This window comes from Rhea pennata, chromosome 1 (assembly GCF_028389875.1).
Source record: "Rhea pennata isolate bPtePen1 chromosome 1, bPtePen1.pri, whole genome shotgun sequence".
Lineage (NCBI taxonomy): Eukaryota > Metazoa > Chordata > Aves > Rheiformes > Rheidae > Rhea > Rhea pennata.
In genome coordinates, this window is record NC_084663.1 from 183,905,715 (window position 1) to 183,919,697 (window position 13,983).

Here is a 13,983-nt window from a genome sequence, read left to right on the forward strand (position 1 = left end):
TGATCAAGGGCCTCAGTTCACTGTAATGTTGCTCTGAAAACTGAAGTCCAGTAACTCTGGATTGTCACTCAGACACCAAGGTCCTGGCACAGCCTTTGGACTTAGGTGTGTTTGAAGGGATGGGGCTGGAATCTGCCCTCTTTGTTTCAGTCTGAACCAGTCTAGGGAGATAAAGAGATAGTTCAAGAATGACATAAGAGAAAGGGAAACTAAAATAGGCCCAACAGAAATAATAATCTTTAAAATGTTAAAACAAGAAAGGAAGAATCACTGTTCTGTTCCTAAAATGAAACAAATAAATGCCACTTACTCATTTGCTTTCACTTCTCATGTTTTACACCCAGTAACTCCTTTGGTTTAACTGAAATATCTTTAAGTTCCCTTTACTGTCAATGACAGAAGAATCATATCCACACATTTTAGTTAAGAGCATAATGCTGGAAGAAGAAAATGATAAAAAATAATTTTATAACTGCGTGACTCTACCTGTGCAGCAGGCTGAGTTAATTTGACTGAGATTAAGAGGATGATGAATTTAGACAAGTACTCAAGTGGAATCACACTACTAAATTTTGACTTAGTGTACTACACAGTATTGGGTTTAGTATGTTAACACTGAGGGGACTCAGGTGCCCATATTAATAAGTATAACAGTGAAACTACTGACTTCAGTAGTAGTTTGGGATGGAATGCTGTAGAAATCTTAAATACCAGAATATTTGACAGAAATGTCCCCTTTTTAGGGAAGAAAACAAAATACGCGTTCCTATTTGTAACATTATTAATCAGGTAAAATGAATGATCCACACAGGTCGGCTCTAAGTGTGCATTTGTTAAACTTAGCTGAATTGGTAAATACGAATGTTCAAAACATCATTACTCCTTTTTTGGACTGCAGGCTGTGGGTATTTCTGGCTCTGCTTCCTATTGTTAATTTTAATGACTTCTCTCCATAAGACGGGGCATAGCCAAGGCAAAATGATTAACATTCATAAAAGTCTGTGACTGCTAGGAATGCTTTGCTGCAGATACCCCCTGCTTAGTTCCAAGTATTCAGCTAATGATGTCTAGAAAATTCAAGCCCACCCAATTATCCAAGCAAAAATTAAAACTGCCCTTTACAGATTTTATTGTTGCATTTTACTTTCGGGAAAAGCATTAATTCTCCCTTCAGAAGAAACGCCTTGCTAGAAATTTCTTGCTGGAATGACACTCTTTCCTTTGGTCTTTACTTCCAGAATCATTCAGCATCACACAGCATCTTGTCACAGGAGAAGTCAAAGAGCAGTCTGCATATGAGCATAAATCTACTACACTTTTGTGCAAGCATACAAGTACTTGAATGTATTCAGTATGGATGAAATTCGGTCATTTCCTAATACGGTGCTGATATGCAAAAGCCTAGATTAATATTGCCCTCATAATCAGCTCTCAGTTTCTTTTCATATCACCTTCTCCATCTTTACCGTATATAAAGCTCACTGATGACTAGCAGTTCTCACTCATGCTTTGACTTTAGCTACTGTAAGCTTTCCTTCTGAAGATGAGTATCTAAACAGGTAAACCCTTGTTAGCTACCCAAAAATTTATTAACTAATGTTAAAAAATCAAGCAGGATCCAGATCATGTTACCAATCAGTAATTCAGGCAGCTTGTGAGCCATCTCCTGGAGCATCCATGTTGGCTGCACAGCAGAGTATTTGTAGAAGACTAAAAAAGTTACCTTTCTTTCCAGATATAACAAGCAACTTTGTTCTTTCTTTCATGACAGCCATCTAATGAGTGTAAAATTAACACAGTATGCAGTACTATATTGTGAATTATATAACTTAAAAGTTAATTCCACAAAACCCACAGTTAAAATGGTGGCACATATTTCTTGGTGAGATTATATATTATAAAATATTTGCAGAACAGAAAGGTAAGGCTTAGAGAATATTGACCAAAAGAGAACTTCAACCAGTCTTGTAATAGGACATTGTTACAATCATAGAATGAAATACTAATATGTAAGATAGTGGAGACAATGATAAAAAAAAAAACTATAACGGGTCCAGCCATGGGCAGAACTGGACAGTTCTCATTGTTACACAGCTTAGCAGGTGAGAGAAACCTCGTAGAGACAGCTTGCATCATTCAAATAACTACTTTATGAAGATTAAGTTAGGTTTATATAATCATCTTCCATTAATATTGAACTCCTCTCATATATAAGCTTATGTTTTCCTTTTTTTAAAAAAAAAAAAAAAAGAAAGAAAAAGAGCACAACAGTTGCACATCTTTGAGGACACTGTAGAGGGATTTTGCTTTACCTGAATCATCTGCTCTCAGCTTTTTAGTGGGGTTGTCACCACTGTCATCATCAGACATTTCCATCTCTTCTTCCCGGCGGATTCCCATGAGCTGTTCACTGTGAGCATTTCGGAGCTCCTAAAACCCAAAATGACCTTTTGTCAGTATTTATTTCCATAAAGTAATTGCTTTATTTTTAGTAACTGTTTTTAAAACTTCTCGGATTTTTAATTATAGACCATATATTGTTGTAATCATACATATCTGTATATAAATCTGTTCACAATAAAAGTAGTGTTGGGCAAGGTCAATGCAGCACTCATCAGAGTTTGAATGAGATTCAAGCTGAAGGAAACTGAATTCTTCATGCGAAATAATTGACTTTATAAAAGGGAAAACAAGAGAGAAGGTGAGTCTCCATGTCAAATAATTTTTACTTCTAAACATAGAAGAAGATCATAACAATACGGAAAATGCTTAAAATTATGTATAAATCAGATTGATAAAGAGAGTGTCAACCTGATTGAGGTATAAAAAATTCCAGTTGCTCTCTGGCACCTGAGATAAGATTCAGTCTGGCCAAATGTAGGTGTCTCCACTAAAACTAATTCCCCTACACACCTTTTGGAGAAATGCAGAGAAACAGGCACTTTAAGATGATTCACGTCCACAAGGTAGCAGTCCAAACTAAGTCAGATTAACTATGCCCTAAAAGTGCCTATTTCTTTCCGCTGACTGTAAAGGGAGCCTAGGGCTGCTAGCTCAGTTGGAGCACTGTATATTTTAGGTGCCTCATGCTAGGCAAAAAGAATTTCATGCGCTGTTCCTATTCTCAGATTTCTTCAGATTTAAAAGACTCAGCGCAGTAACACTGTCCGGAAAATTTCTGCATCATGATCTGAAACAAACATCAGCGTGAACAGCCCGCAAGGGCGGGCAGGCAGGAAGCCTGTACACGCGTAACTAGGTAAGCGATCAGCAGGCTCGTGGGCTTTGTGGGAGTCTAGACAGTCTTTGTTCTCGGTAAAAAAGGCTGATGCTGGAGTAACGGCTGGCTTTTAAAGGCAGCACGGGGAAGATGGAGAGAACTCTATTTTGTCCTAATAATCCTGTCAGGTGTAACACGGGGAGGCTGCACCGTGATTAGTGTAGGCCTTTTGAGTCTGCAGGCAGCTAATTTTTCTGCCGACAAAGAGCCTAATTCCCAAAGAGGAGGTTTGCAATCTTTGAAACAAGGAAGAGGCGCACGGAAGGAGGAAACGGTTTGAAGGGTCCAACTCTTGCTCTTCGCAGTTAACAACAACCTGCGGGAGAGGGACTGTGGGAGAAAAGGGAAGGCGTTTCCCTTGGGCTGTCCCCTTGGCTCAAGGGATCTCAAATACTCTAATAAATGTTTATGTAACCCTTTATCACAGCAAAGGCAAGGAGGGTAATTGGTAGGCGTTTTACCCGAGAATAAGTTCAAATTAAAAAAAAAAAAAAGTGATTGAAATGCTAAATTGTCAACTACCGTCTCAAGCAGTAAGAGGCATCTCTGGAAGAAATCAGTAAACCCCTTTTTAATTTCTTATTGTAAAAGGCCACCTGCACTTTTTCCTGGGAAATGCAGGCTGCATACATGAGCAGACATCCATTACATTCGTTCCTGTTTCAGCAGATAAATGTCTTTGATGCATCAATTCTACATCAGCAAAGCTAATAATCTTTCATCGGGAACAACCATATGTACAAGGGCTTGCTTTGTGTTGGGGTTTCTAGCAAAGCTTTTCTAAAGTAGGAAGGGAAGCTGATTGGAAATTAAACAAATTAGCAGATAATGGTTAGACAATACGATTTAAATCAAAGATACTGTTTCATACCTATCCATCATATTTCACATCTGGAAAACAGGCATTTCTGAAATATTCAGCTAGAGGCTTCATTTATTTATGAATTGCTTTTAGTGTCCTTGTCATAGCAAAACAAAAGGTAATAATGTTTGAAAGAGCAAGTAGTGAATAAACATTTCTGGAAAGTCCAACCCATACATATTTCCCCTTATTAAAAGACTTAGAAGCAAGCAAATGAGTGATACCCCACATCACTTCACAAAAAGTTAAAGAAGGAATGGTATAATATAATTGAAATAACTACTAGCAAGTCACATTTTCATACCTCCCTTAAAAATTAAGATAAATAGTAACCCCCAACTTCCCAGCTTTCAATTAAACAGAGACTTTATTCATTACTTATTTGAAATATTTTTGAACAAAATTCAAAGTACAGTTTGTACCAATAAATTATGCTAACATTTTATTTTAAGTGTCCCATTATTGTGAAGTCATTTGGTATTCACCATAATAGCACTGATAATAAAGAATTCATTTGGTATTCATGTGGATGTTACATTTAGTGCCATTGGTATTCAACTGTAATTTAGCATTAGTTAATGGGCACTTAAAATGTTATCCAAATGATTTATATCATAGCACTTTAGTTTTCCTCCAACTAAGTGTACAACACTTATTTTACAAGTGTACTACAAAATAATTAAATAAGTGCACCTTACCTTCTAAAGTTTTTATTCTGAGACAGAAAAAAATCATTTAGAGGACTGTGATACTAACAATCAACATACTGTACTACCTGAAGGTAAGCCAGGTGTATGCAAATTGCCCATATTAAAAAAAAAAAAAAAAAAGGAAGGAGAAAGAAAGAAAATAAAGACAGTGGTACTTACTTTTTAAAATACAGGCTCATAGCGTAAATACTGAATTAAAAACGAAAGCTGGATGACCAAAACACAAGATGGGGACTATTGCTTCCCTTGCTGCCATTCACAGCAAGGAGAGGTAGAAACCCATTTTCTCTGCTCATGCTTACGACAATCACAAGTGCATGAACCCGTATTGCTAATTTTGTGTTGTATTATGATTACATTTATACTGTTTTGTTCGTAAGCATTATACTTAGAATCCATATAAATGATTAATCTACTTTTTAAAGAAGGATATAAAACAAGTGGGAAGGAGTACATCATAATTCTGGACTGAATATGCTTAACACATTATTTTATGAGAGAAATACCTATTCTATTTTCAAGCAAAGTCATCTTATAATGACCATATAATGGTATAACCAGAAAAGAATCTGTGCTACAGGATACTACTCTTAAAACCAGATCATGATGACTCCTAAAAACTTATTTTTCATATTTGAAAGACTTAATTCTATCCTTAGTTTAAAATATTGTAACTAGTTTCATCACTTCAGTTCATTATCTTAGATAGTAAGCATATTCCTCCAATATTTTCCAAATTCTTGCATGGAAAATAAAAACACATTGCTCTCTATCTTAGTGTTATTTAATGACCATTATTGTAATGAGAGCAATGGGAGCAATTCATACAGCAGATGAGATTGTATAATGGCTAGCTGATTAACAGATAAAACTGTAGCCATAAATATTGCTGAATGCACTATGTCCAGCTAAAATCACAGTCGTTCCGTGTCAATCCAGCTGTGAGATGATGGATAGAAAGTAATAATAAAATCACCAACCTCAGAATGCTTTCGCCAAATGTCTATGTTCTTTCGCTGGGCTTTCGAGAAATGGTCCCAAGCTTTTTGTCTGGTAGAAGCGTTGAAAACGGCCACAATCTGCTCAACTTTGGTGAACAAGGAAGTCAAACAAGACAAGCAATTTATGTTGTGATCACTATAGAGAAGCAAAGCAAAGACACTAGGAGTCTATGGATGATGTCATTACTGAAACAACATCATCAATATCCATCCAATGACGTGTCTTTTGTACTTACATTTTATCAATGTTGGAGATGTCTCCCTTCATGTCTGTCTCCACAACTTTAGTCTACACAACGTATAACTATGTACCAAAGAAAATGCATGCACCGGCTTCCCGGTGATGTCTACTATAACTTTATGTGCCCATGTGCCTCTGTTTGTGGCTATAAACATGTGACTAGAGTGATGATACTCAAGGCGTAAATCTGACATATGTTCCTTGGTGGCAGCTGCTTATAAATGAGAGCGCTGTACAAACGAAAGTATGGAGGACAAGCAAGCTCTGCTTTCAAGGGTAGGTATCTGATAGTGCGAATTGCTAGCAGACAGGAAGGGCTAAAACATATTTAAATGCTGCATCATATAACTGCTGTTGTTGCTTCTCTCAGGCTCACCTGCAGTAGGTGAGCGTCCTGTGTCCCTGGCCTATGTATGCTCATGTATATGAACCCTTGCATTTTAGTGTGTAGAGTTGAACAAGAGATGTGTGAAATGGGCTTCCCTCATTCAACTCTGATGAATTAATTCTGAAGCCAGATCTTGTTACTACACTAAGACAACTGAGCTTCTTAAATTTTTAGTTACCTATTTATCTTAAATCAGAACATTTTCTCCCAGTCCTCTTTTCTTTCTCTTCACATTAGTTACATCAATGTTGACCTTTCACAACACTGACCTGCTGAAAAATGATTTGGTCAAGATGTAAGCAATCTTGATCACTGAACATGTAAGCGCAAGACCACCAAGACCTCCAAATTTTCTACAAATGGCCTGAACTGTGCTCCTGAGCGAGCAGCTATGTCATTCTATGAATTCAAGCTGAAAAAAAACCTTTGAGTTTATGAGAAGGTTCTTGATTTTTGATCTCTTCAGATTCCTGGGCTGAAAAAATGTTCAAGAGCTTGCAGCAATTCCTTCCCCTCTCTTTCACTGTGGATGAGGTGGCAGAAGTGCTGTTATGGAGCCCCTGGTGAGTCACTCAGTGATTGCTCTCCTTCTCCCCACTAGTTAGAGATGTGGAAGATCTTATTATATATAACAGCCTATCTTCCCTAACACGGTCTAGATGGCTAGTAAGTCAGTTCTATATCTTCCACCTCTTGATCTGAAAGTTAACCTCACTCAGTTGAATAGGAGCATATTTCTTTCTTTTTTTTTTTCCTTTCTGCCACTGCTCCAAGCTGCTTTCAAATTCAGGAAGGCTACGACATGCTGAATCACATATGGAAGACTTTGTCTGCAACCATTAGGGCTAGTTAATTAATTTCTAAAAACCATACAAATAAATATCTTATGTTTTAATTAAACCTTAAATGTTGTTTAATCTAAAAAAAGAGTTCTCTCAAAACTACTGGGATGATCTGATCCATTCCTGACCCATTTAAGTTTTAATAGGAGATGTGATAATTTCTGCATATTAACACTTGCTTGGAGCGAAGGGCGGATATATCAAGGATCAAATTATGCTGTATATATTTATTCAATTAATTTGAAAAGAATGAAAATGCAAAAGCACTCTATTATTATGTGTATAGAAACTGAGGCTTGAATTTAATTACTGTCATTGTGTTGGTGACCCAGGTGCTCAGAAAATCTTGCTTAATTACAGTCTGGTTTTAGTTTGGAAGTGGAAATTGAAGTAGAAAAGATTCACAAAGATATGAAGAAGAGCCGGTTTGCCATTTTCCACTAATGGGTATTAATAAGATCATCTGAATTTTGAAAAAAAAATTTTTTTTTTGAACTTTAAAGTGTTTAATTTCCATTCAGTGAACAGGTGCTAAAATTTGCCAGAAGTCATTATCTGATCATTTCAGAAACTCCTCAGTGGAAGCACAAGACAGGAAGACGTCGAAGAGTTCTCTTGCGTAACTGCGGTACACAAAATGAAGAGCAGGAAAAGGATCTCCTTCACTTACTTAACTATGAGTTTTATAAAAAACTAAAGAAGGTAGGATACTATGAATACTGTAGGCTAAAAATCAAGCAGTTTTAAGAAATGTTATTCGGTGGACAGCAGTGGATAACAGAACAAGGAAGAGCAGGAGACAATATTAAATGTCCATTGTAACTCATATTACAATTAACAATATCTGTCACTTACTTAGAAAGTTCTTTACATCTACAGTTGCATCAAGTTTCCCTTTCAATTCTCTCATGTATTAGTGCCTACTGTATTCAATTTGTTTCGCTGGGTCTGGAGGGATGGTGGATGGTGAAAGAAAAGTCACGTGCTGAGTTGAGCCGAGTCCTCAATCTGACAAAAGTCCTCCTGACGCTACTCATCTAAATGAGGACTCTGAGCATGGATCTCTTGGAGCCTTAAGGAGCAAATCTTTGGCGCATGTCAAAAACTAATGTCCAACTAGTCCACATTCAAAGAAAGTGTTAATCTATATGTAGCAGTTTATATATACACAACATCTTAGGTTATGAAGTGATACAAACACCAGCTAGGTAACACCCAAACTAAAATGTCTCCAAGTATTACATTAGAACTAAAAAGCAGTCAAGACCATGATTCAGCGGTACAGAAAAGTGGCTTTGTGTCTCCTTGTATTGCCCCAAAACCCTGTGTTCGTGCGATACGAGGTGTCAATCCAATACAAGCCCATTCTGTCAGTTCAGATTCGCTCACAGTTTAATTCGTGTTGCATCGAGATTCGTCAGTTCTCCCACAGCCAGTGTAAAAGACTAAAGCTGGCATAAACTCCAGTGCTCTGGCTAATTGGTAGATTGGATATAATGTACCCATCCCTGACCAGGATCAAATTTGTACGGGCAAGTGATCCAACAGCACACAGCCGATAATGATGATAGAGTCATCCCCGAGGGAAAGCCAGGGAAGTTTATATGAACTGGGAAACTCCCCAATTCACTTTTTTTTCCCTTCTGGTCTGGGTATGGTCTTTGACCAAAGAGAAGACATAGATTTTGGTCTGATCTCTGCACAATTTGGGTGAAGCAGTCGTTCCATCTAGTTGCTGATCATGATTTTCAGACTATTTCCTGACCCCCCAAGGGAAATTTCCAAAATGAAGTAATAGGTCATACCTATCTCTCTAAGGCACCTCAAGCTCTAGGATGCACTGTGCTGTCAACTGTGACTGGTAAGTAGTACTATTAAGTAACATGAAATATTCATTGACAAACATCTGCTGGTGCTATATCAAATTTTCATTGACCATATGCAAAGCTGCTTCCTTGCTAAATTAAGTTTTAAAAAAACACATAGTTCTCGAAAGGCCTACGCCAATATAATTCAGAGGGTGTAATTGATTGCATCTTTCCTAACGACTTACTCTGCAGCTGGTAGTTGATGTGGAATATTTCAGATAAAGGATTATTATCTTATTATTTTTCTACTGATTTAAAAATAACTAAAAAAAAACCCTCAAAAACTAAACCTAGAGTGATATGCAAGTGTCAGCTAATATTTAAGAACTGCAGAGTAGCTACAATATACTTTATTACAGGTGTAAGCTCACAGTAAGCAATTAGACAGATACTTATACCTCGGTTTTTGTTGCCACAAACCACACTGCTAGAGTAGGGTATTGTTATCAGGTGTAAATGTAAAAAACAACCAGACAAACCTGGAACAGCAACAACAAAAATCCCTTAAACGGTGCCCTTAGGACTTGCATTGGATTAAAGGGAAAACCAGAACATCTTACAGGATAAGAGAACATGTGATACAGGATATTTGAAAAAGATACTACTAGGGAAGAAAAGAAATAAACAGGAACCAAAGTATAGCCTCATCTGCAGATTAACAGGTAGCAGGAAAGCGCTTTTATCCTCCATTACATTCATCAAAGAGGCTATTTTAACTATGTTATTCAGCAAAGGCTGAAATTCTTCCCAGGTTTCAGGAGACAAGAATGGGCATTTTTTCCCTTGTTTATTATGTTATCTGTTGCCATGCATAAATGAAGATTTTTAATTTCTTTTATGCAGTAACAAAGAATATCAGCAACCAAATGTTTTATAATGCCTTACAATGAAAAAGAAACAAAATAGAAACCAAAACACAATGTGATAAATGTGACAAAGTTAAAACAGAGGTCTTCATAAATTAATCAGATCTCACACAAAATTTCACTACAATTTTACCAATTAGGGATACAGCAAGGGCTATGCATTAAATACTTGCAAGTGCAAGAATAGACTATCTAGCAATTTAGCTCAGAAAAATTCTATAAGAGCGAGACAGTTGATGTGCAAGAAGAAAGACGAATTCCACCCATAAAATTACAGTGTAAAGGAAACTGTTACTGTAAACGTGTGACATACTTTTCAGATATAGATTCCCAGCACAGGAGGATATAGAGTTGGCGTGACTTAGGTCAGAAGCCTAACTGCTGAGTTCTGAATAAGCTGGAGTCTGCCAATCGATTTGGCTCCAAGCCCAGCAAATCAAGAAATTACAGTAGTCAAGGCTAGATGCTGTAAGTGAATGAATTAGAGTCTCCAGGTCAGTGTTCAATAGAAAGAAAGAATATTTCTGGCAACGTTCCTGAAAGGCATTTGGTGATGTGCTGAGCAGACCTTAGTACTAAGTCCAAGCCTAAAACTGCACGTAGGCCAGCGATATGTGACATCAACAAGAGAAGTTGTAGAGGTATGGCAGAGTAATGAAAGAAGTATAATTTTTAAATTAAAGTGGGCCTTTTGGTTATGCTACTGTTTACTTTCAGAAGAAGTATTTGCCTTTCACAGATTTACAGCTGAAAGCCTGCAGCCCTTCTCTGTTACCCAATACACATGTTAGAGAGAGAGAAACAGATGTGACTACCATTGATTGGCAGAGGAGAGAATAATAACAGTTGAAAATATTACCCTGGAGAAGAATGCAGATAATGCAAGGTACTATGCCTAAAGTAAAATATACTGCTGGTCATCAGGTGGGTATGTAAGCAAATACCATTATGCATTTGTGTAATTGAGATAAACATCTTGACAGCTATGCAAAATGCACCATCTACCAAAAGGAACTGGCAGACTTGGTTTGTAAAAGGAAAGAAAACCAAACAAACCAAAAAACCCACAAACCTTTTCTGTTCCCCTCCTGATGTAGGGATTTCAGCGTTGCAAAGAGCCATTACAAGGATTACCTGAAGGAGTTTTTTCCTGTTCTGTCTACCTTGTGTCATTTACCTCAACACTAGAAAGCATGAGAAGCAAATCTAACTGTCTAAATTATATTAAATTATTTCTACATTTCTCTTTTATTATGCCTACAGTGCTGGAGACCAGGAGAAAGTGTGTCTGGGTTGATGGAAGCATCCCTGATCCCAGTGCTGTCTTGGCTTGATTGCTGTGGCCATCCTATTTGCCTTCTGAACATCAACTAGACACCTGTACTTGTACAGTGAAAACCTGTTAATGTCCCTTTCAACTGGGATTTTTTTTTAACGGTTCTGGGAAAAGGGAGTTGTAAGTATGTAATATTACATCTATCTGCCTATTCAGATTTAGATTACACACTTCACAGTATTCAGATGAAATAAAAACTCTACCTCTGTATATCTTGCTCTCCCTGTTCCTCTCTCTTTTCCAATTTGACTCAGAGTGGCACAAGTAAATGTGCTTGTGTGGGTTATTAAGAGGGTGAGTAACTAACAGTGCTCTGTGCCTTTCTCTCATACGTGGACATAACCAAAGATACTTGTTCTGTAGCACAAATAATAATCTCTTCTTTTGTAAAGTGATCCAATCTCAGTGTCAGCAGCTGTTGTTTTCCTGTTTTCTTTTTTCAACTAAGAAATCCAGTGTGGAAGAGTGAAAAGAGTACTACAGGGATACTGAATCCTCCCCCTGCCCCATTTTCTGAATTTATACTGAAACCTACAGTTAATTGTCTGAGGTATGTATATCAATAATTAACAGTTCTAGAAATTGAAGAACACTCCTTGTTATACTCTGAAATAAAATAATGCACTCTGATTAAATAGAGCCCAGTTTGCCCGGCAAGGGATTGCTAGAAAATCCATCTACAAAATAAGCTTCAAAAATCTTTTAGGTTGTGAAATGTGGTTTAATTTACAACAAAGAAACTGACAGCTTGATATAACAGCAAGTGCTGGCACAGTGCCATGTGATAAATCACTTGGACTCAACAAGACCACTTCACCTCCATGTCATTTCTCAACAAACAGGAACCTGACATCAGGCCAGCACAATACAGTAGGGCAGGTACAAATGTACAGTACCTGCTCTTTTAATGCCACCACTATGGACCTTGTGCTGAGGGAAAAAAAAAAAAAAAAGAAAAGGAAAGAAAAAAAAAGCAACCCACAAACTCAAAGAAAGATTAAGTGAATATTACTTTCTTCATCAGCTTGACTAGATTATATGCTGTCCCCCATGTACTGCATTTCATTAGCTGTTCTTCTTGATCATTGTTATTTATGGTTTGATGAACCTTTTTTCAATTGTCAGATTTAAAAATAGCAGGAGTAGGAACAACTATTTATGTATGCCTGTCCCAAAAGATCCCCTGAGGGAACCCTGAGCTGAAGAAACATCATAAATGTGACTGAACTCTGGCAGGTCCCATTAAGTGAAAGGACTCTCTCTAAGTAATAAACGCCCAGGGATATCGCAGCTCAGGACATTCATAGAAGAGCAAGAGGGCTGTATTTGTTTCTAGCATAATATGGTTTCTTTTGCTGCAAAAAAAGGAACAGGGAGGTGGAGGAGGAGGCCTGAACAGCCATAGCATCTTTTAGCAGTCTAAACAAAAACTCTTGTCTCACACATTTTACGTGGGAACACTTACTTCTCCATTTCTTGCCATACCTTATGTTCCTCTACACACAATGACTCCTCTCCTTCTCTCTTCCTTTACTGCCTCCATTCTCATCTCACTCCTGTATTTTTGCTGCCTTTTGCTATGTGTCTCCATCTTTCCTTCCCAAATGCTCTATCCCTATCCCAAACTCCCCTCCTGTTGCTGCTGCCCTGACATCTCTGTCATCATCATGAAAGACATCATTTGGGACAAAGCCAGTGACTCGATGTGAAGCTCTGAGAAGTGCCTACTGAAGGGGGTAAGCACTTCAACCAGTCATACTGGCATAGGATTATTCTTATTTGTATTTGCAAGGCTTATTCACTTATAAGCAGCCTGAACAGTTTTAGACATGTAGGCCACGTGACCTGTGTGCACAGACAGTTGAAAAAAGCTCAGATGAAGTGTCCGTCTTTCCTTCCTGGCTCCAATGCCTTATTCTCATCCTTTACCATTTATTTCTATACAATATTTAGAGTTCAGTTGTATGAGGCATCAGGCCCTCACCTCGATCCCTACTCAGCAAGCCACCTTAGGAATGAGCACAGGCTTCCCTGTGATTCAGGCATGGGTCTCTTTGCTTTGAGCCTTAGTTCATTTTTCAGGAGATCCTGCAGAATCCATGTAAGTGGGATGAGTTGTTGAAATGGGGCCTTAGACTGAAGTCTTTTAGGAAGCAGTGCTTTTATTTTGCTGTAAAGCACCACGCATATTTAATGATCTACATAAAAAAAAAAAAAAAATCTTAAAACAATAGAGCAAGGGCTTCTATTGAAATTCTGGCCGTGCTTAAATCAATACCAAGTTTCCTATTGGCTCTAGGTAGAGTGAAGGCTGCAGATGGAACAAAGAAATTCAAAGAAGATGAAACGCAAATGAGGACGCTATCATCTGAAACACTACAGGTTGCTAGAAAGAGGAACAGATGCACGGCAAAATAGAAATAGAGCCTTTCATCTCTATCCTCTGCCACTGCAGAGTATCCAGGACAGAAATGCTTCTGAGAACATGTGCACATGGGACAGAAAATGGGTGGATAACTAAGGAAGAATAGAGATACCCAACCAAGCTTTCCTGGACAAATTATTAGTAGAGAAACAAGCACAAAGCAT

The 13,983-nt window shown here is 37.7% G+C and overlaps 1 protein-coding gene across 9 annotated transcripts in view; it reads right to left on the reverse strand.

Annotated features, from left to right (window-relative positions):
* Nucleotides 1–13,983, reverse strand: part of ENOX1 (ecto-NOX disulfide-thiol exchanger 1) — a 361,163-nt gene that overhangs the window by 59,566 nt on the left and 287,614 nt on the right. For all 9 annotated transcript variants that reach the window (XM_062566981.1, XM_062566979.1, XM_062566984.1 and 6 more), the window contains 2 exons: nucleotides 5,833–5,939; nucleotides 2,313–2,430 (listed from right to left, as the gene is read on the reverse strand). In XM_062566981.1, coding sequence (XP_062422965.1) covers nucleotides 2,313–2,430; nucleotides 5,833–5,939 — 225 coding nt within the window. The remainder of the gene's footprint in view (nucleotides 1–2,312; nucleotides 2,431–5,832; nucleotides 5,940–13,983) is intronic.